This window comes from Panthera tigris, chromosome A2, assembly GCF_018350195.1.
Source record: "Panthera tigris isolate Pti1 chromosome A2, P.tigris_Pti1_mat1.1, whole genome shotgun sequence".
NCBI lineage: Eukaryota > Metazoa > Chordata > Mammalia > Carnivora > Felidae > Panthera > Panthera tigris.
In genome coordinates, this window is record NC_056661.1 from 7,929,668 (window position 1) to 7,952,797 (window position 23,130).

General features: G+C 51.6%; 1 protein-coding gene across 2 annotated transcripts; it reads right to left on the reverse strand.

The window, feature by feature from the left end:
• Nucleotides 1-12,788: 12,788 nt before the first annotated feature.
• Nucleotides 12,789-21,374, reverse strand: KEAP1 (kelch like ECH associated protein 1). 2 transcript variants are annotated; one of them, XM_042978148.1, is made up of 6 exons: nt 21,144-21,374; nt 18,246-18,931; nt 15,423-16,108; nt 14,140-14,345; nt 13,687-13,863; nt 12,789-13,526 (listed from the first exon to the last, which is right to left on the reverse strand). In XM_042978148.1, the coding sequence occupies exons 2-6, from the start codon at nt 18,882-18,884 to the stop codon at nt 13,360-13,362; spliced, it is 1,875 nt and encodes a 624-aa protein (XP_042834082.1). In that variant the 5' UTR covers nt 18,885-18,931; nt 21,144-21,374; the 3' UTR covers nt 12,789-13,359. The 2 variants fall into 2 exon arrangements, with proteins under 2 accessions (XP_042834082.1, XP_042834080.1); XM_042978146.1 differs by lacking the exon at nt 21,144-21,374 and adding an exon at nt 20,761-20,866.
• Nucleotides 21,375-23,130: the final 1,756 nt, after the last annotated feature.

Below are 23,130 nucleotides of genomic sequence, written 5' to 3' on the forward strand. Positions count from 1 at the left end.
ATATGGAGAGCAGAAGTGTTTGTGATTCAAGCTTTTGGTTTAGAATACTGGCTGCCTCTGGGGTGTAATAAATTAAGATACACATACACACTCAGTGCTTAAGTGCTTAAACCACAGGGGGATCAGTAGATGTATATATGCACAGCTTCCTTGGATCTAAGGAAAGGTTGACCTGCTTACTTTGTCATTCAGCTCTAGTTATCGGAGTCGTTTGGATCCCAGCTGTGGCTGGGTGACGTTGGGCATGATCTCTTTGACCTTCCGTTATCTCATCTATAAAATGATCACAAAAATCCCCGTCAGTCTAGAGCAGGGCTGTGAAGCTTTCTACGATGATGGGAATGTTCTGTCTGCTGTCCAACACAGTAGCCACTAGCCACGTGTGGCTATCCAGCCCTTGAAATGTGGCTAGTGCAACTGACGAGGTGGGGTTTTCATTTTCCTTTACCTTAAGTAGCCACAAGTGGCCAGTGTCTATCATATGAGACACTGCAGTTCTGGAACTTAAGTGGGAGGGTGAATATATAGGATTTAGCGTGTAGAAAGGTTTGCCTGCTTCACTGCGGTTTAAAGATTTGCAGTATGTAGATATCCCGGCCCAGAAGAGTGGGGGGCAGCCTGGGCTCAGAGAGAAAAAGCAAAGCTGGAAAACTAGGTAGAAGTTTCCAGGGAATCTGAACCTTGTGCAAGAAGCAAAGGAGACACAGACATTTTCCCAAGGGTGTTTCAAAGGGAGGCAGAGTCGGGGAAAGGGTGTCGGGCTGAGGGTCGGGAGGCGGGTCAGGAGGCGATAGCACTAATCCCAGGTGGCAGGGGGAGGCCGATGAGACTTCTTTGCTCTGGACCTCAGTTTCCCCAAGTGCAGGCATGATGTCCCAAAGGCCTCCTCCGTTGGGACACTGTCACAGTCTGAGGATGTGGGTCAAAGGGCAGAGGTGGGCATGTGACCATCAGCTGGGCTCTTGAAAATCCTCGCGGTGGGGGAGTTCATCTTTCCTCAGGCAAAGGTGACCAAGGGCAGTGGGGCACAGCAGCAAGGCCTTGTAATCTGAATAGGACAAGGGAGACCTGGGGAAGGGGCGGCGTCAGTTAAAGCTGACATCAGCCACTTGCAAGCTGCTTGGTCCGGCACAATGGCTCTGCCTCTTCCAGCCTTTAGAGGACTGCGCCCTGTGCTAAACTCATTAGGAGGGTTCTCTTATTGGCTCTCCGGCAGTCCTGGAGGTATACTATTACAGGCTCCCTTTTACAGATGAGGAAACTGAGGCCTGGAAGTGATCTCACCCTGTCGAGGAAATAAGGCAGAGACCTCACTTCACCTGTTGTCCGTTGTACAATGACAGCTGCCTGATAACGGCCTGATACTTTCATTATTATTGCTACTTTATTTTATTTTATTTTTTTTAAGTCAGCTTTATCCCCAGTGTGGGGCTTGAACTCATGACCTGGAGATCAGGAGTCGTATGCTCTACTGACCGAGCCAGCCAGGTGCCCCTATTATTGCTACTTTAGTTCACCTGCACAAAATCCTGAGCTGGATGATAGTTCTCCCTCTTTCACAGAATAACAGGAAGCTCAAGTTAAAACGCTTATTTTTATTTTTAAAATGTATTTTTTTTTTAATGTTCATTTTTGTGAGAGAGAGAGAGTGTAAGCGGAGAGGGGTGGAGAGAGAGAGGGAGACAGCGGATCTAAAGCAGGCTCTGCGCTGACAGCACTGAGCCTGATGTGGGACTCAAACTGACAAACCGTGAGGTCGTGACCAGGCCCTCAACCGACTGAGTCACCCAGGTGCCCCTAAACTTATTTATTTATTCACTTTATTCATTTATCTGTTTACTTATTTATTTACTTATTTAAACATTTTAAATGTTTGTTTATTTTGAGAGACAGCAAGAGCTCGTGCGGGCAAGAGCAGGAGAAGGGCAGAGAGAGACAGAATCCCAAGCAGGCTCCGCACCATCAGCGCAGAACCTGATGCAGGGCTCAAACTCACAAACTGAGCACAAATCAGAAGTCAGAGGCTCAACTGACTGAGCCACTCAGGCACCTCTAAACCTATTTAAGTAAGCACCGCACCCAATGTGGGGCTCAAACTCATGACCCGGAGATCAAGAGTCACATGCTCCACCGACTGAGACAGGTAGGTGCCCCTAAAATATTTTTTTTTTAATTTTTTTTTCAACGTTTTTTATTTATTTTTGGGACAGAGAGAGACAGAGCATGAACAGGGGAGGGACAGAGAGAGAGGGAGACACAGAATCGGAAACAGGCTCCAGGCTCCGAGCCATCAGCCCCAGAGCCTGATGCGGGGCTCGAACTCACAGACCGCGAGATCGTGACCTGGCTGAAGTCGGACGCTTAACGACTGCGCCACCCAGGCGCCCCTAAAATATTTGTTTTTTTAATCTACTTGGCAAATAATGAAAAGATGGACCATCCTGGTGTGGACAAAGCACTTTCATAGCTCATTAGTGTTGGTGGGAGTTGGCACATACAGCTTTCCAAGAGTGGTCTGACAATATTTATTAAAAACATAACTGCATGCATTTTGACTCAGCCATTGCAATTTTTAAAGTACTTATCCTAAAGAGACATTTGGACAAAAACCTACAGATGAAGGCATAAAATGCCCATTCTAGTATTGGTCAGAATAGTGAAGAACTATTATTAAAAATATCCAACATTAGAGCATCATTAAATTATGCTTCATCTGTACAGTAGAAGAATATGCAGCCATTAAAAACAACGAGGTGGGAGGGCGCCTGGGTGGCTCAGTCGGTTAAGCGTCGGACTTGGGCTCAGGCCAAGATCTCACGGTCTTTGAGTTTGAGCCTGGCGTCAGGCTCTGTGCTGACAGCTCAGAGCCTGGAGCCTGCTTTGAATTCTCTCTCTCTCTCTCTCTCTCTCTCTCTCTGCACCTCTCCCCCTTGCGCTCTCTCTCAAAAATAAAACATTAAAAAAAAATTAAAAACAATGAGGTGGGGAAAACCAATGAGGAGCGTTTAAATTTATTGAAATGACAACATGTTTATAGTGAGAAGAGCCGATTTCAAAATGTTCTGCATTGTATGATCCTACTAAAAGAGGATCTACTAGAAAAGGCAGTTCATCCATCAAAATATTAATGATGTCTCCGGTGGTAGGATTAAGAGAGATCTGTATTTTCTGTTCTGTTAGTCTTCGATATTTTCTGACTTTTAGCAGTGAGCAGGTATTAATTTTATAATCAAGGGGAAGCCTATTTTATAATCAGGGTAAGGAAATACCGGTATTTGTTATCTGGCAGGCACAAAAGCACGGTAGATAAGCACGCAGACTCTGAATTCAGCCTGCCTGGATTCTAGTTCCCACATCTCCAGTTAATGACCTGGTTAGTCAAGAAAGCAGGTAACTTCCTCGCTCTGTGCCTCCGTTTCCCCCTCGCTGTAAAATGCAGTTAATAACTGCTCGGATTACTATGTGCCAGGCATTGCTTGTTTTACGTAAATTGTCGCACTGAATTCTCACAACAGCCCTATTATAAATGGGTCACAGGCGGGGAAGGAGGCGGGACCGGGAGCTCCCCGCCCCCAAGCGCCTCCTGGAGTGGAGCTGGGGAGAGACAGCGGGATCAGAAAGGCACGCACGCGCAGACCGAGTGGAAGGCGGGGCGAGGACACGCGAGGGATTCCCCCCTGTGCTATTGGCTGTCGTGGTTGTCATTAGCCGAGAAGGCCGCCAATGAGGGGCGCGGCCGCTTCGCCTGGGGAACCGGAGGGCTGAGCGAGCGGAGGCTCTCGGGCGGCTGCAGGTGCGACGAACCCCGAGGAGGGTGAGGGGACCTGGCGTCACTCCCTGAAAGTGACCCCAGCGTCGTTTCCACTTAAGGGGACCCCAGTGTCATCCTCCTTTCCTAAGAGTACCCTGGCGTCATTTCCCCCTTCCCTAGGGGGCTCCTAGACTTCGACCCTTTTTCCTTTTTTTTCTTTAATTTTTTGGTAACCTTTATTTTTGAGAGACAGAGCCAGAGCATGCGCGGGGGAGGGGCAGAGAGAAAGGGAGACACAGAATCCGAAGCAGGCTCCAGGCTCCGAGCTGTCAGCACAGAGCCAGGTGCGGGGCTCGAACCCACGAATCGTGAGATCATGACCTGAACCGTCAGATCATGACCTGAGCCTAAGTCAGACGCTTAACTGACTGAGCCACCCAGGTGCCCCGACCCTTTTTCCTGAGCGCGATCCCTAAGACGTGCCCTCTACCGGAGGAAGACGCCGGGGTCCTCCCTCCTCCTTCCTGAGGGGGGCGCCAGAGCCATTCCCACTTCCTTAGGTGGACCCCGCTTCGTCAGCCCTTCCTTAGGGGACGCAGGTGTCAGTCCCCTTCCCTTCGGCGGGGCCCCGGCATCGTCTTTCCCGAGGGATCTAGGCTCATCCCTTCTTCCTGAGGGGGTCCCCTCTCATGTCGTTCCCTCCTCCCCAAGTGTCCCCAGTGTTCCTTGCCGAGAAGGGGCCTGGCGCTGCGCCCCCTTGGCTGAGGGCTTCCTGTCACCCACCCCCGCCCCCCGCAGCCGGAAGGAGCATCGCCACCCCTTTGCAATTTGCGCAGACCCAAGGCTGGGGTGTCCCGCGTGGTGCGGACCGCGAAGCCCCGCCCCCAGCCGGAGACAGGGGGAAGGCAAGACCCAGCGCCTCCTCAAAGTGTGTGCCTGTTGGGGGGTGGGGGGACACCAGCTGACACAGGAACTTACCCTGTCACCTGAGAAATCGTGTAAGGAACTGGGGCTGTTTCTCCTAAAATGGGAGCCGCAGGAAGGATCGAAAAGTGCCCTGAAATATTTATCAATATTTCAACATCAGTATTGCTGCCGTGGTCAGCAGGACCTTACGGAGTCATTGGATATGCGTGGGACTGTCACCTGGAAGAGGGACTACTTAGGGTCCATGAAGTCCCAAGAGATCTGATGGTAAGGTTAGAGGGGGAGGTCAAAAGGGCTTCCCTGGGTGGAGCTGAAATCCCAACAGGCGGAGCGCACCGAGCTGGCCAAATCCGCAGGCTGGAAGGCCTGGCCTTTCAGTCCCATTCAGCCCCGCGAAGATTCCTTGTCCGTCCACCGGCGATCAAGAATTGTCTAGTCGATATTCCAATGTGTGTGCGCCGCCTATACGTGCCAGTGCATCGGTGGAGGAAGAATGGAAGGATTCTGAACAGAGGCCTTGGGGACTTCCGCAAGCGACTCTTGCCTCAGGGATCATTAAGGAACAGTCTGTCTGTGTCCCGCTGCCTCGGTGACTATAGGCTGCAGGAGGGCAGAAACTGCTCCTAGTTGTCTCTACACAGTGCCTGGAACATGGTGGGCACGGAAGTGCTTGCTGTCCCTGCCCTAACCCCTCACTTGGTGAATCCTTAGAGGGACTGAGAGATGACCAGGGAGGGTGAAATGTGATAAGGGGAAGGCACGCAGTGCAGATGGTGTCAGCACAGAGCCAGGTGCGGGGCTGAGACTCAAACCCTCCCCCTCCCCCCTCCCCCATGGCTGAGACTCAAACACCAGCTCCTCCGCTAACCTTCTTCGTCTTTCCTGACCGTGAAGCTACCAGCAAGTGAAGACAAAGAGGCCGCAGAAGTCAGCCTGGGGCGGTTCGGTTTAAAATTTCCCACTAAACGGGGCGCCTGGGTGGCTCAGTCGGTGAAGCATCGGATTTCGGCTCAGGAGTTTGAGCCCCGCATGGCCTGGAGCCTGTTTCGGGTTCTGTGTCTCCCCCTCTCTCTGCCCCTCCCCTGCTCATACTCTCTCTCTCTCTCTCTCAAAAATAAAGAAACAGTAAACAATTTAAAATTTCCCACCAAAGTTGTCTGAATCAGCTGATTGAATCTCTGGGAGGATCCTGGAATATGTAGTCTGAAAAATGTTCCTGAGTGCCCTGTTTAAAATGTGGCCTGATAAAAGCAAAGTCATGACCTTAAGGTCTGGATGGGGTGCTGGGGCTCACAGGAGGGAGAGTTCTTTATATAGGGGGAGCTGTGGATGCCTTTGCAAATTGTGTTCCGTTTATTATAAATATAATTTGCCCAGGAGTTTTGAAGAATGCTAATTAAAAAAAAAAAAATAGGGGGCACCTGGGTGGCTCAGTCGGTTAAGCGTCCGACTCTGGCTCAGGTCATGATCTCACGGTGGGTTTGAGCCCCGGGTCTGGCTCTGTGCTGACAGCTCAGAGCCTGGAGCCTGCTTCGGATTCTGTCTCCGTCTCTCTGCCGTCCCCCCTCCGGCCCCTCCACTCTCTCCCTCAAATATAAATAAATATTAAAAAATAAGAGTAATAAAAATAAAGATAAAAAGCAGGAACAAGCCTCAATCAGGTAATTCTACACCCTGAGCTTCACGAATCTTTTCTAGCTCTCCTAGTCTGGAAATAGTTCCTTTTTTGTCTGAAGCCCACAAGAGGGCGCTGCATTCCTTTTAGCCCACACCTCCCGCATCAGCCCGGATACGGTTGATCAGGAGCCGGATCCGGCCTGAGGGTTGTGGGGAGCTGCAAAAGCATCACAAAATAAGGCAGATGGGTTGGTGGAAGCCCCGATTTTTCACAGGTAACAAGAGCCAGTGAGGAATTTTAAGGTATGCAGGTAAAGTGCTCCGAGGTCCTGAAACGTTACCATTATCGTGCCGACTTTGACCACCTTGATAATTCTGAGTGGTGTTAAGCTGAGTAATTAATCAGGTTTCCAGTGCTTCCCTCATTCCTATCAGTGATACTACATTTATTGTGCTCTTACTGGGTGCCAGGTGCTACGCACTGTTGGTACCCCCACTTTACAGATGAGGGAAGCCAGGCACAGAAAGGATATGCACTAAGTGCCGGATATGGGTCTCGAGCCTAGTCTGTGGATTCTAGGGTATTCTCTCCCCCCCCCCTCCCCTTACATTCTATCTTCTGCAATATTTATGTCCACTAATATTTTAAAACCAGAACGCACGCCCAAGGGAGAAGATATTCACTGCGTTGAAGGCACGTTGTATTGCACAAACAAGGGACTCTAACATCCAGAACAACAGTGCCCTTCACAGAACTAACGTCGTCCACTTGACCGCGAGTGGGAAGTTATCCGCTTACTGTCCCTATGGATCCTTCCTCTTTTGCCTTCTTCTTTGATATGGCCTTCTAGACCGAGAATTCCCCTCAGCTTGTAAACATGCTGTCTTCTGAATCTCAAAAACAAAACCCCACACCGTCCCTGAATGCTTTGGTTCTCTCTAGCTTTCATCCAGTCTTTTTTCTGCCTCTTCTCACCCAGGTGTCTCGAAAGAGATGTTCTCTTCCCCAGCTTCCTTCGCCAGTTCAGTGCTGCCTTCTCAGCAACAGGACCAGTTCCAAGGAGGCGTCCCATAAACACTTACTGAAGGAATCTATTGCTTTACCTTCACAAATCGACCAAAGTGGTTCTCAGCAAGATTACTTTCCAGTCCACAAACCCAGGGGGCATTTGAAGGGTTCTTTCTCAACTTCTTTGCCTTTCTTTCCTTTTTTCTTTTTCTTTCTCTTTCTTTCTTCCTCTTTCTTTTCTTTCCTTCCTTCCTTCTTTTTTTCTTTCCTTCCTTTTTTCTTTCTTTCCTTCTTTCTTTTTCTCTCTTTCTTCCTTTTTCTTTCTTTCCTTTCTTTTCTTTCTTTCCTTCCTTCCTTTTCTTTCTTTCTTTCTTTTTTTCCTCCTTTCAGAGAGCACTCTTGTGCACATGAGCAGGGAAGGGACAGAGAGAGAGAATCTTAAGCAGGCTCCACACCCAGCGTGGAGCCTGATGCCTCGCTCGATCCCATGACCCTGGGATCGTGACCTGAGCTGAAATCAAGAGTAAGACGCTCTGAGCCACGCAGGTCCACCCCCACCTTTGCATTTCACAGCGTTGTTCCTTAAATCTTTTTGTGCTCAATTTTTTCTCCACTTAGCTTATGTGATGTTGCATTTTTGTTGGTTTTCCTCATGACTTCCTGCTGCTGTTATGTTTCTTGGAGCTTCTCTTCCATTAACTCTTTAATGTTTCTTGGAATGTGCCTTTAACCTGTTGTTCTTGTTATAATGGTTTTTTTTTTTTTTGAGAGAGACAGAGACAGAGACAGAGCATGAGTGGGGGAGGGACAGAGAGAGACACACAGAATCCGAAGCAGGCTCCTCGCTCTGACCTGTCAGCACAGAGCACGACGCAGGGCTCAGACTCATGGGCCACGAGATCATGACCTGAGCCGAAGTCGGACGCTTAACTGATTGAACTGCTCAGGTGCTCCCATTGTTCTACACCAGTATGTGTTGCAGTGTGGTCCCTGGACAACAGCATCAGCATCAACTGGGCATTTGTCAGAAATGCAATTTCTTGGGATGCAATTGAATGAGAGACTTCTGGAAAATCCAACACCCATTTATGATTTAAAAACAACAACAACAATGTAGCAAACTGGATATAGAAGAGAGTTTCCTGAATTTGATAAAAGTTCCAGCAAAAGTTAAGGTACAGATTACAGAACATCTTTTGGCAAACATCAGATTTACTAGTGGCGGATTAGAAGCGGCCCTCTTATTATTAGGAAGAAGACAGGGTGCATGGCTGGTTCAGACAGAGGAGTGTGTTACTCTTGATCTCTGGGTCATGAGTTTGAGCCCCACATTGGGTGTAGAGATTAAATAAAACTTTTTTTAAAAAAGGAATAAGACAATTATCCCCACTATTACCACAACTAACCAACATTTCACAGATGGTCTTAGCTACTGGTATAAGGCAAGAAAAAGAAATGAGTGGTATAACTATTGGAAAGGTGACATTACACTGTTATTGTTTGCAGGTGATTTAGTTACCGGCTTTTAAAAAAAAAAAAAAAAACTAGAAAGAGGGAGGTAGAAGATCAATATACCAACAACTTTCCCATATGCCAGAAATACCAATTTTAAAGGATCAAAGAGTAAAGATCTCACTGACAACAGCAACGAGACCTATAAAACTCCCAAGAAAAAACCCTTTGTGGAGTAAGTATAAAACTTTCCTGTGGACAGGAAAGAAAAATTCCCTAAATAGATAAATCAAGTTCATGAATTGAGAGACCTAATGTTGTAAAAATGTTCTTTCTCCCCAACTCAATAATTTGAATGCAACCCAATTAAAATTCTGATTTTTCGTTGAATTTCATTCATCACAGGAATAAATAATGCAATAACAGAATAGCTCAGGTTTTTTTTTTAATAGAAAAAGGGAGAAAGGAGTTATTCTATATATTAAGACACGTTATAAAACTGTAGTAATTAAAATGAAGTTGATGCAAAAATGGATATTTAGGTAAAACAGCAAAGAGTCAATAAAACAGAAGAGAGGTCCCCATGCACTTATGAGAATGTTCTATATGATTGGGATAGCATTTCAAAACTATGCCTAAAGAAGTAATGAGTCAAGAAATTGTTTGAAAAATAAATGGTTGAACAGCAGTAGCTATCCATACAAAAAAAAAAAAAAAATCCCACTAAATTCCTACTTGATACCATTCATACCAACAATTCCTGTTGGATTTAAAAATAGTAAAAAACAAAACAATAATATCGGAGGGAAAAATATTACCAAAATTTCTTAATTTCTCTATTATTCAGGATTCTTGATTTTAGCAGAACCAACAAAAACAAAGTCTGGTTAACTAAGGCAGAAACAATTTATGGGTAGGAAGCTGCAGAAAATGGTGAGAACCAAAAGTCCTTCTTAAATATGACACAAAATGGGAGAAACACTGAGAGTGATACATTTGATTGTGTGAAATTTATAAAGAGCTTCTAGAAACAGTAAGGATAGGGTTTGTTACCACCATTTTGGAGGACGATCTGGCAGCATCTAAGGAAAGCTGTGCTTAGCCTACAATCTAGGAAGTTCCACCTCTTAGCCCCCTGGAGAAATATACACATTTGTGCCCAAGGAGACATGGTTAAGAGTGGGCATTTCGTCCTTATCTGTAATTCTGAGAAATGAAAAGACCTAAACATCTGTCAGTAGTGGAAGAGATAAAACACAACATGGGTAGCTGGTAAAAGGAATGTGTGTGACATCGCACATGGAAAGATCTAGAAGTCTGAGGAGGAAAAGCAAGTTGCAGAATAATACAGGCAACATTGTGCCACTTTTGTAAGGAAACACAGAACATTACTTACTGCATTGTGTGTGTGTGTGCGTGTGTGTGTTTAACTTAGAGGGGGCTAGAATGGAGAGATAGTAATATTTCAGCTCAATCTATAATGCTAATTTTTTAAAGTTAATACTTAGGTATTTAACAAAGAGAAATGAACATGGCCCACAGGGCCCCATCTGACACCATGTTCCTACTCCCTCTCAGAGCTTCATCCAGACTTGCTTCCCAGTGCCTCAGGACCTTTGCACATGTTTCCTCTGTCCAGAATCTTGCCCCTCCTTTCTCCACCTAGTTGACGCTATCAGTTCCTTTGGATTTCTGTGGGAAAGCCAACTGCTCAACAATGCTTTCTCAGGGCCTCTGACCTAGGTCGAGCTCCTGGCTTTCAGAAAGCTTACCTTTGAGCTTAATTACATACGTATTTTGTGATTATGAACTCTAACTCTAGGAGAAAGAGGCGGTGTCATGTTTGTTTCTTACTGTGTCTGAACACCTCACTTCACATCTGGTAGAGTAGCCATTCAAGAACTGGTTGGAAGCATTAAAGCCTAAAGGCTAGAAAAATAGGACTGTGTACTTTCCTAAAACAGTTGTTATCTTGAGGCCTCAAAGCTGACACACCCCAAAACACTGTCACTTCCCTTCTGGAACTGCGGCCTCCTCAAAGGTTCTCTACCTCTGGCTGCTTAAGGTTGAAGCCACCCAGGAGCATTCCTAATTCTCTGCCCTTCTTATCTAATCAGTCTCTCCACCAGTAGAGTCGACTTCTCTCCACTCCCACAACCTAATCCAAACTGCCATCCTCTCTCACCAGGCTAATGCAATAGCTGCTTGGCCTTCCCCGGTGTCCTCCAGGTCGCAGCCACGTCCACGCGGCTTCCAGAGCCGTCGACGTTCAAATGCAAACCTCACCGTGACCCTCAGCTGCCTGCCACTTAGCACGGTTTTAACATTGCTTCTGCAGCCTCTGGCTTACCTGGAGAGTTGGCCCGGTTTCCTGGGGACTGGGGCGTCCTGGGACGCCAGGCTTTCAGTGTTCAGACCGGGAATGTCCTGGGCAAACCGGAACGAGTTGGAGGCCCTGCTCCACTGCTAGGCTATAATCTCCATGAGGGCGGGAATCGTTTGGGGCCTGTTCACTACCGTTGCCCCAGTGCCCAGCACAGCAAGGTCTTTTTTAAATGGCTGTTTTTGCGGAGTTTGAAAGGGAACGTAAATACTTACCTTTGTTGGGCCAGCAAGCTTACACAGGGCCTGTTGCCCAGTAGGTGTCCCAAGTACCATTTTTGCGGGTAAGAAACTGCACCTGACTGCTGATTCCCAAATTGCTTTACTGAATCAGCTAAACCTGACCTCCAGAGGGGGGAGGAGACGCCACTCTGGGACAGGCCGTGTGGCTTCTGGCCACTGAACTACATGCAAATTCCCCTGGACTCTAGATTCGATCACTGTTTCCAGAACCACCGATCTACACACTGACCCCCACGGGACCCCCTTCTATCCCTTCTCACGATCACAGTGGCACAGCTGCCCGAACCACTCTACCACTGAGTGGCCACGTGACCTCGGGCAAGTCGCTTCTCGGAACCTCGATCTGTAAAGAATTCAGGCTTGCCCTTCCTAGAACCCAGCACTCTCGAGCATCAAATCATGTGTAGAAACACTCTGCCAATGCTAAGAGGCTATCCAGATGTTACATTTGCAACTTCTAGTTCTCCCCCATCCACTCAGTGCAGCCAACGTAGACTTGTTTTCTGCTTCCAGGAAGCGGCCCAGCCAAGACAGCCTTCAGGTGAACAGAGTGAATGAAGCTGAACAGATGGGCAGTTAGGCTTTCCCTGGAAGGGAAGGAATCAAATGTTTCCTGGCTCAGCTACTTGGGAGAGCCTATGAAATTCCTCATAGTTGAGGTCATACTTCTTCCCTCTTTGCTCCACTCTCCCAGCACAGAGAGAGATAATCGGCTTAAGAGATCCAGGCCAGGGACGCCTGGGTGGCTCAGTTGGATGAACGTCCAACTCTTGATTTCGGCTCAGATCGTGACCCCAGAGTTGTGGGATCAAGCCCTTCGTTGGGCTCTGCACCAAGCGTGGAGCCCGCTTAAGATTCTGTCTCCCTCTTCCCTGCTTGCATGCTCTAAATTGAAAAATAAATAAATAAAAGAGATTGAGAGAGAGAGAGAGAGAGAGAGAGAGAGAGAGAGAGAGAGAGATCCTGGCCATATAATGCCTTCACAAGAATTGTTTAGAAGAGACCAGGCTATATGGAGCCTAAGAACATTCCCAAGAACCCCTTTGTCTTTTTAATACCCAGGAGCCAAAACAAAAGGCTCAGTCTGTGTGACTGAAGCACATAAGAATGACTGGATAGATTTTCAGTGACCTGGAAGGCATGTTGGGATGGTTTGCCTTACAATAGAGCTCCAGGGAGCCCTAAGAGAGGTGTCAAGGAGCTGGGTCATTGTCTTCAAAGCAGCCAAAAGTGACAAAGTGAGCCCTGTGTGGCCTGTCTACTGGGAGAAAGATGCCCTACATGTCAAGTTGATGGGCAGAGATAACGGGCTGCTTTCAAATTCAAAGTCGAAATCAAAGACTTTGGATACATCTCAGAAGACTTCTTTCTGTCCCCAGGTTCGAGACCTCCAGCTGAGAGCCCGGGTGGAAGACACTAGTTAGTTTGTTCTTTATTTTCATTGGAAAGTTATATGGTTACTTATCAACAAAATTGACTGTCCAGGGCAGAGATATCCAGTGGTTTCTATGTACAGGACCATCCCTGGGGTCCACACCTCTGCAGAGGCCTCACCCCTCGAGGCCTCAGTCAGCTCCTTCCCAGGCCTCCAGGAACCAATCACAAAGACACAAGGAACAAAAAACGGGCCCGACCTCGGCACCTGCTTTCACCCCAAGGGGAGGTGGCGGCTGCTGGTATGGGCCGCGGGCCTATTCTCAGGGAGTGGGTGCAGGGGCCTCTCTCCTGGGAGCCTGCCCTCATGCCTCCCCTGCCCAGAAAGGCTCTCTTGGACATTCCTGGGACTACTCTGACAGGCTCGTGGGTCCCACTCTGGCCTTCTTTTCTCTCTACTTGTCATTTTAACACCGAGGCATCTCAGCCTCCCATCTTGGAGGATAAGCATTTGCTCTGGCGCCTTTTCTTTTGTCCCTGTTTTTGTACAAAAACAACAATACTCTCAATCGGACCGTTTTTTTGCCCAAGAAACAAAAGTGGCTCAACAGGTACAGTTCTGCTGGTCGATCTGCTTTCGGCAGGGTTCCATGGTGACGGCGACACCCACCCCGCTCCGGCCGGATGTCATGTGGGTCACCTCGCTCCAGGTGTCGGTGTCTGGGTCATAACACTCTACACTGTCCAGGAACGTGTGACCGTCGTAGCCTCCTGCAGGGACAGCAGAGGACACAATCACCCCCTCTGAGGGCAGGGCAAAGAAAGAGGGGGGAGGACCCACAAGAAGCCTTCCTGCTGGGATGTGAGCCCACCCCCAAAAGACGGGGCTAATCAGTTCTCTCCACCCAGGTTGCCGCCCCCAGGGCCTCACCCAGAACGTAGATTCTTCCCTGGTGCACAGTAATCCCCAGGGCGCTTCGCCGATGCTTCATGGGAGCTACAAAAGTCCACGTTTCTGTCTCCACATCATAGCGCTCCACGCTGTTCAGCTGGTCCTGACCATCGTAGCCCCCCGCAGCATAGATACAGTTGTGCAAGACACAGACTCCTAAACCGTACCATGCAGAGAGGGTGACTCCGGGGCCTGGCACTGGGGGCCTAGCCACCACCTTCTTGGGGGCGCCCTCCCCTCTCCCCTCTCCCGGGAGACCCTTTAGAAACAAAGCCGCGAGAGAAGAGCTTGGACTCGGTCAGAATCGAGCTCTTCTGTGTGTGCCACAGGGTTTAAGATCAAAACAGGAAGCCTTCCCCAGGCCTGGCCGAGTTTCATTCTCAGGAGTGGGAGGGTGTCCCTCCACCGTCCCCTCCCGCAGCCCCCACCCACCTGCCCCACTTCGGATGGTGTTCATGGGTGCGATCATCCGCCACTCGTTTCTCTCTGGGTAGTAACACTCGGCTGAGTTGAGGCGGTTTGTGCCATCAAAGCCCCCAACGGCATAGAGCAAACGGTTGAGGACAGCCACTCCCACCCCGATCCTTCGAGTCAGCATTGGGGCCACCAGGTGCCACTCATCCCGCTCTGGCTCATACCTGCAAAGGAAGGACAGCGACAATGGCAGTCGTAGCTGACCTCGGGGGAACACGTACTGTGACCCGATATTCTGCCAGTTCTGTAGGCACTCGAGCTCTCTCATCCTTCTAGCTATTCTGAGGGAAACTGAGGCTCACAGCCCTCATCTGTTCAAGGTTATGCGTACGTGCGTTGCATGCCGGTGGCCACGCCCTGCCCCGCGGCCAGGCCCCGTGCTGTTATGTGTCATCCCACCCAAACCGCACCCAGCCTGTTGGGCAGGTGGTCCCCGTTGCCATCTCCCGTCACCTCCGGGTGACAAGATGGAAGCACAGAGGGATGATACGGCATGTCCAGGGTCGCCAAGGACGTGGCGCTGGGGTTTGACGTAGCCTTCTAAGACACCAGAATCCTAACTCTAGCAACTAGGCTACCACGCAGGATGGTTTTTGCCCAAGTGTGGGGCTTACTTAAAATTCCCATTGCCCAGCCTCACTCCGAGCCCACCTCCGATGCCAGGTCTCCAGCAGTGGGCTAGGGAGTTTGTTTTAACAAGTGCTCCAGGGGAGAACTGTATCCTGGATCACACTTCTGCAAGAGGAGAGGGCAGAGGACTGGCTGTGCAAAAGCAGAAAGACCAAAATACTCAGCTTCTAAACGCAGGGTCACCATGCAGTTGTGCAGGTTGTGCACTGTACAAGGGTACCATATCCCAGGGGCACCTTCCACACAGAACACCTCGTACATCTGTTTATTATGGCAATTTTGAGGCAGATGGCAGCGAGGTGTCATGGTTTAATAAAATTAGCATTTTACAGTAACTTCAAAATCATAGAACTCTTTCCAGACCTGCAGAAGAAGAGTTGTATGGGTTTGTGACAGCCCTGTAGGCAATTCCCGGGCCCAGACACATCATCCAAGGTCCCTGACCCTACATCTCCCAGGAATTTAGCTTCACCTGGAGGCGTCCACTCCCTGAAGGTAGGGCACAGAGAGACAGGCACTCGACAACAGGGGAAGTCTCCACATCCCAACGGGTTGGGACCCGGTAGCAATGGGACCCTCAGCGTCCACCCCGTCCGGGCCCTGCCACTCACCTCTCCACACTGTTGTGGTGGATGCAGCCATGGGAGCCACCCACGGCATAGATGTGCCCGTCGATGACCCCAACCCCAATCCGATTGCGTGGCACGCTCATGGGGGCACAGGGTGACCACTGGTTGGTCATGGGGTTATAGCAGTCCAGGGCGCTGGAGTCGGTGTTGCCGTCGGGCGAGTTGTTCCGGCCACCCACGGCATACAGCAGCCCGCCCACGACGCAGCCCGCCAGGCCACTGCGAGGCACCTGCAGGTCCGCCAGTCGGAGCCAAGTGCCATCGCTGGGGTTGTAGGCCTCCAGGTAGCTGAGCGACTGGCGGAAGTAGCCGCCGGCGGTGTAGATGAGCCGGCCCACTTTGGGCGCCCGGCAGGGCATCACCTGCGTGGGCTTGTGCAAGGTCAGCTCCTGGAAGATCTTGACCAGGTAGTCCTTGCAGCGGGAGTCCGCCTGCAAGATCTCGCACTTCTGCAGCTGCATCTGCAGGAAGCGGGGTGTCAGCGAGTGGCATCGCACGGCCCTGAGCAGCGCCTGCACGTAGAACCGCCGCTGCTCGCAGTCGTACTTGACCCAGTTGATGCAGGCGTGGAAGACCTCGGACTCGCAGCGCACGTTCAGATCGTCTCGGCTGATGAGAGTCACCAGCTGGCAGTGGGACAGGTTGAAGAACTCCTCTTGCTTGGCCACCTGTAGAGGGCATTACCGTGACAGGCTGACTCCCGCGTGCCGCTCCCCTGAGCCCGCCACGGCGGCGCGATCGGGGGGACACGTCTCTCAACCTGCCTCGGACAGTCTCAGTTGCCAGTCTGGTAAAACGGGGATTTGAACGGTATAAACTTCACAGGTCGCGAAGATTAAATGAACTGGTGCCACACACGCCAGGCGTATGGGACGTAGGCACTCAGGTAAACGGGCAAAGAGACGATGTACCACGTACGTTTTTGTTTCATTTTGTGCTTGACCTACAAGGTTACCCGTTTGTTGTCTTTTTTAAACAACCTTACTTTTTCTTCGTTTTTCTTTTTACGTTTCTTTTTTTATTTTAAGAGAGACAGTGCAAGTGGGGGAGGGGCAGAGAGGGAGAAGGAGACAGAGAATCCCGAGCAGGCTCAACACTGTCCGCGCAGAGCCCGACGCGGGGCTCGAACTCACGAAACCATGAGATCGTGACCTGAGCTGAAACCACGAGTCAGCCGCTTGACCGACCGAGCCATCCAGGCACCTCCGACCTTACTTTTTCAAAAGGGTAGATTGGCTAAAAAGGAAAAAGTAGCAGCGCTAGAATGTTCTAGAAAAGTGTAGGCTCTAAAGAAGAAGGCTGAGCTACAATATGGCCCACTACTTTCTAAGTAGGTGACTTGGGCAAATACCTGAAACGCTGCAGGCCTTGGTTTTCTTCCTCTGTAAAGGGGGTTTGTGTTAGCAGCTACCTCAGAGCCACGCAAGGTAGCCAACTATATAGTAGGGTAGACAGGGCCCCAGGCAAGTATTTCTTGTCAGGTACCAGTCTATAAAAGCAATTTCAGTCAGCCCACATCAGCAGACCACCAATGCTCTGGTAGGTACCCCAAGCCCATGCAATCCCTTTAAAGAAACATTATGCAAGCCTGTCGGAAAGCCCTGCTCACAGACCGCCTTTCTGGAAGCCATAGGCCCTAGGACCAGTGCCAGAGGTCCACAGGGCATCTGGTCAACCCCACATGTGTGGTAGAAGGGAGAACATCTGTCCCTTAAGGGGAGAAATGGAAACCAGGGCACTATCTACCCCAGCTGATCCTAGCCCCTGGAGGAGGGCTTTGAACATTTCCAGGAAGAAGGGGCACCTGGGTGGCTCAGTTGGTTGAGCCTCCGACTTCGGCTCAGGTCATGACTCACAGTGTGTGAGTTCGAGCCCTGCATCAGGCTCTGTCCTGACGGCTCAGAGCCTGGAGCCTGCTTTGGATTCTGTGTCTCCCTCTCTCTCTGCCCCTCCCCTGCTCACACTCTGTCTCTCTCTCAAAATAAATAAATATTAAAAAATTTTAGAGAGAAAGAAAGAAAGAAAGAAAGAGAGAGAGAGAAAGAAAGAAAGAAAGGAAGAAAGAAAGGAAATTTTCAGGAAGGCACTCTAAACCACGGGACTCTCCAAGGCTTGGGACCTGGGGTACAGCCCTCTTGGGCCAGACCTAGGGGTGGTACTTCCTCTTAAGAGAGTTGAGAAAATCCAACGCTTTGAAGAATGGAAATCACTTAGAACCGGGGTTGGCCCAGCCAGGGCTCAACAAACACTTATGATTAGCATCATCCCAAGGGCACAGCCACCAGTGGGTGCCACCCAAGAATTTGGGCTCATCACTGTGATTTTATAAGGAATCTGTCATTTTATGCTCACAACTTCCTCCACTCAAAAACGAAAATGAAACCAAGAACAGTGTAAGGACGACACTGCGTCGACCAAAGAAAACTCGTCTAAGGGTCACATCTGAGGGAGGCAGCATGTCACGGGTGTTCCATAAAGATCTGCTGACGGCCTGAAGCATCGGGCCCTGCTCCGCGCACCCCAGGGCTGAGCTGCTGTCATGTTCCCTGCATGGGAACGAGCTTCATGGGTCCATCTTCGTGGGTCACTGCCTTCTCTTGACCCCGGAGAAGTCAGTGACCCACGAAGATGGACCCATGAAGTGCTTGCCTTCCTCGGCTGTTTCCCAGAGTCACCCCAGATGTGTAGACTAGGACCCCAGAACCCTGTTTTTCTCCAGCTCCCTGATCTGACCCTTGTCCATCCGTCGCCGGTCCTTCCGACACCGCCCCCAAGCCCTGCCTTACGTCTCCCCCCACCACTCACCTCTCCGAAGTGCATGTAGATGTACTCGCGGGCTCGCTGGTGCAGCTCGGCACAGCCGATCTGTTCGGCGAAGTTGGCAATGCCAATGGCGTTGCTGGGGTCCAGCTGCTGCACCAGGAAGTCGCTGCAGGCGCGGACGACGCTGTCGATCTGGTACATGACGGCGCCGTTCATCACGTGGAGCACGCACTTCTCACCCATGGAGATGGAGGCCGTGTAGGCAAACTCAATTAGGCGCTCCATGACCTTGGGGTGGATGCCCTCAATGGACACCACCTCCATGCCCTGCTCCCGCAGCCCGTTGGTGAACATGGCCTTGAAGACAGGGCTAGATGAGGCCAGCACCACCTTGTGGGCCATGAACTGGGCGGCCGGCGCGTCCTCGTATTTGACCTGCAGTGTGACATCACACAGCTGCTGGCTGAGCCGCAGCTCGTTCATGATGCCAAAGGCCTGCTTGGTGTGGTCCTCTAGCGTGTAGCTGAAGGTGCGGTTGCCGTGCTGGGAGGGCGTCACCTCGGCTTTGCACTCGGTGGAGGCGTACATCACCGCGTCCCCTGCCCCCTCGGGGCGCTGTGACCTCAGGGGAAGGAATCGGGTGCGGGCCCCAGCCCCGCTAGGCCTCGGTTCCGGCTGCATGGGGTTCCAGGTGACAAGGGACAACACCACCACGGGCACTCAGAGGCCTGGAGGAGGGAGAGCACAGGGCTGGGGCAGGGCCTGGGGTCGGGCCTCCTTTTATAAGATAAAGCGACTCCTAGACCAGTTTTCCTTCCCAAGCCCAGGCGAAGCAACGTCCGTTTGTGCTAACTGCCACGTGGCCCCACCAGCCCAGGATTCCATCTTAAAAACACGGGTCAGACGATGTCCCTCCCTTGCTCAGAATCCCCCCACAACCCCCCGTGGCACAAAGGGTAAAACCAAACTCTTCAATGGCCTCGTAAGCCCTACACAGTCGGCCTCCGTCCCCTCTCCCCTTGGCTCACTCTGTTCCAGCTTCCCTTCCCTTCCTAGATAGAGCATGTCTATTTTTTTTAATGTTTATTTATTTTTGAAAGAAAGAGAGAGAAAAAGCATGAGCGGTGGAGGGGCAGAGAGGGGGTGGACAGAGGATACAAGCAGGCTCTGTGCTGACAGCAGAGAGCCCGACACGGGGCTTGAACCCATGGACAGTGAGATCATGACCTGAGCCAAAGTCAGTCAGATAGAGCGTGTCTAGCTCCTTCTTTCTCCTCACCAACATTTACTGAGTATCTACTGTGTGCCAGGCGCTGTTCTAAGCACTGGAAACACAGCAGTGAGAAAGGGGCATAAACTGTGCCCCCCCCGGAGATGATGAGGGATGGGCCATGAGTAAAATAAGCAAGAGTTGAGTATAAATTATGGTTATTTAAAAAAAAAAAAAAAAGACGACAGCACTGTGATAGTGTGACTTGGGGCAGTTACTTTAAATCACGCAGTCCAGGGCTCTGTTAGAGCTGAGACCAGAAGGATGTACACACCAAAGGGATGTTCCAGGCAGAGGGAAGGGCAAGGGCAAAGGCTCAGAGGCAGAATGAGAGAGACAATCTGGGGACTGGGAGGAGTGTAATGAGAGCGACTGACGACTAAAGGGAAGGTTTCCCATGAAACCTGTGGAGTCTGGAGGGCCGGGCCATGAGCTGCCCTTTTGAAAGGTCCTTCAGGGAGAAGCCGGGGAAATCTGCAAGAGGCTCCCCAGGTTCTCCATTTATCTTTCCCGGGCTCCGCGCACAGTCATCTCCTTCCTGTTTTATTTCCACCGCAGCACTTGTCAGAAACCGAAATGAGCTCCGAGCTCCGAGGCTTGCTCTGACGGATGGCCCAAGCCCCGGGCCCTCAGCCCCGGCGCTTCAGAAGGCAGGGAGCCCTGCGTAGGCCACGGTGGTGCCCACCCTCTCGTGTGCCTCCCCCACGGCCTGCCCGGGGCCTGGCACTGCTCAGGGGTCAGTAAGCGAGTGGCTGGCCGACTGCCCGCTTCACTGTGCCTGCCAGAGCACCCTCCTCCACCGGGGCCCAGGGCGCCGCTTGACCGCCTCTCCCCGGCTGAGGCCCCTGCCCTGCCTCCTGGTCTTTGGCCAGTCGGTCAGCGGTGCCCCTTGGACACTGGACACTTCCCCCCACGAAGCAGATAAGTGGGGGGGGGGGGACTGCGCATGCCCTGCCTGAGCCGCCACCGAGGCCTGGAGAAGGGAGGAAGTGACCCCCGCCGCAGCCTTTCGACTGCCGACCCCAGGGCGCAAACCAAGCTCCCCAACGCGCCGCGCTCCCCGGCAGCCGGTCCGAGGGGCACTCCCTGGGCCTCTCGCCCGGCTTGCGTAGCTCCCGGGCCACCCCTCGAGTCGCGCCGTCCAACAAAAGGCCAGGACTCGAGCCGCGCCCTCCGCGGGGCCGCGGGAACCCCAAGGCGACCGGGCCCGCGGCGCCCTGTCCCCCGACCCCCGGGGCCCTCCCGGCCCGCGGCGCCCGCAGCCCGGGCGCAGGCCGCCTCACTCACCCCGCCATGGCCGCGCTCGAGCTCCGCCTCCGTCGCCCAGGCCCGGGCGCCTCCATCGCTGCGCGCCGGGGGGAGGCGCGGAGCGCGCGCAGGTCACCATGACTAAGCAGAGCCGGGCGCCGGCCGTGTCAGAATAAAAGTCCCCGCGGCCCCGGGGCCTCGGGCGGCGGGGACGGCAGAGGGGCCGTTCTCCCCGCCCCCGCTCCCGCGGGCGTTGGCGGAGCAGCGCAGCCCCAGCGCGGCGACCACTACGCCCGTCACTACGGCGCGGCGCACCCGGCCGCGTGGTCGGAGCCGCCGTGAATCAGCCCCGGGTTCGAGGCCCGGAGCGCCCCTGCCTGCACCGGAGATCGGTGGACAGCCCTCCCGGCCGGCGCGCTCACCTCGGCCCCCGCGTAGCCTCGTAGCTCTCGCCGCGAGGTGGGGATGCCCGGGGCGCCGCGGCGGCTCCGGGCACAGTGGTGCCACCCGCGCGTAGAGCTTCCGGGAAACCCGAGGGTCCGGGGCCCGGCCGGGGCGGCTCCCGCCTAACTTTCGCTGTGGGGGGCCTGAGGGCGCCTCCGCTGTCGGGGGACCTTGGCTCCGGGGCCGCAAGGCCAGAGGGGTCTCGGACGTCGGGTGGGGGGCGGCCTCGGGAAGGCCTGGAAGGAGGCGGGGAGAGGGCGGGGAGGGCGCGGCGGGGAAGGAGCCGAGATTCCCCGCCCTTCCCGCAGGTGCCCGGCGCCCCGGAGCGAGGAGCGGGCGAGGGCGAGGGTACACGGCCGGGCGGGCGCGGTCCGTCCCCGCTTCGCACCGTCCCTTCCATCCGTCCGATTCGGTCGTCTCAGCTGCGCGGGGCTGCTCTGCCCGACCCGCTCTGCTCTCGCGAGCCCCACACAACCCAGGCCTCACGGTCCAGCGGCCGCAGGATCCTGCTAGAATTATTTACCTAGTTGGCTTTTCCTTGCCTTTATTTTTTAGTCCCCTCCAATCTAGAGGCGCGTGAAGCTCGCCTGCGGGGGTTTGAAGCCCGGCCCCGCCACTCTACCTCTGTAGGGATACTTCCATAACTCAACTTCTCCACTCTTCAGTTTCCTCTGTAAAATGGTTACTAATACTAGCAGCCACGTGAGGACCGAATGCGAATGCTGGTGCCCAATAGATATGAACAATTGTTATTTTTCATGGTAACGGATGCTGATTCATCATTTTTGCTGATTATGCTATAAAGTTAATTTTTAAATGTATTTTATTTATTTATTTATTTATTTATTTATTTGCACGTGTGCACAGGGAGGGACAGAGGGAGAGAGAGACTCTTAGGCAGGCTTCGCTCCCAAGAGGGAGCCTGGGGAGAGGGGGCAACCAAAATCAAAAGACAGAGGCTTTTACTGACTGAGCCCTAGGCACCCCTAAATGTACTTGTTTTTGAAAGAATCCATCTTGGGGCACCTGCGTGGCTCAGTCGGTTAAGCATCCAACTGCGGTTCAGGTCATGAGCTAATGGTTCATGGTTCATGAGTTCTGGCCCCATATTGGGCTCAGCCCTGATGGTGCAGAGCGTGCTTGGGATTCCCTCTCTCTATGCCCCTCCCCTGCTCTCGCTCTCTCTCAAAAATAAATAAACTTTAAGAGAGTCCATCTTAGCCAAACTATGGAAGGAGCCTAAGTGTCTGTCCACAGATGAATGGATAAAGATGTGATATATATGTATATACCTATACACACACACACAATGGGATATTACTCACCATAGATAAAGAATAAAATCTTGCCATTTGCAGCAACATGCATGGATCTAGAAAGTATTATGCGAAGCGAAACAAGCCAGTCAGAGAAAGACAAATACCATATGATTTCACGCGTGTGGAATTTAAGAAACAAAAGAAACAAAGCCAAAGAGACAACCCAGAAAACAGACTCTAAACTATAGAGCACAGTGGTGGTTACCAGAGGGGAGTAGGGTGGGGGGGATGGGTGAAATAGGCGAAGGAGATTAAGGAGTGCACTTATCCTGATGAGCACTGAGTAATGTATAGAATTGTTGAATCACTACATTGGACACCTGAAAAGAACATAATACTCTCTTTCTCCCCATTTGCGCTCTCCCAAAGTAAATAAACTTACTGGAGGGGTTGTGGGAGGGAGGATGAGCTAAATGGGTAAGGGGCACTAAGGAATCTACTCCTGAAATCATTGTTTCACTATATGCTAACTAACTTGGATGTAAATTTCAAAATAAAATAAAATCTATATATATAAACTTAAAACAGAACGATTAAAAAAAACGAGGTCAACATTCAGCAAATATCTTAATCCTTTTCACTGGCTGCATAGTATCTCACAGTTTGGATGTGCCACAGCTTATTACACCAGGATCCTGTAGAGGGC

Bases quoted from the DNA above. Each gene is read 5' to 3' on its own strand.
- KEAP1 (XM_042978148.1), bottom strand. From the start codon at position 18,884: ATGCAGCCGGAACCGAGGCCTAGCGGGGCTGGGGCCCGCACCCGATTC. The intron at 13,864-14,139 runs GTGGGTGGGGGC...GGTACGGTTTAG, and splicing joins CACCATCCGAAGTGGGGCAG to GAGTCTGTGTCTTGCACAAC. The intron at 13,527-13,686 runs GTGAGGCCCTGG...CTGTCCCTGCAG, and splicing joins GGGAAGAATCTACGTTCTGG to GAGGCTACGACGGTCACACG.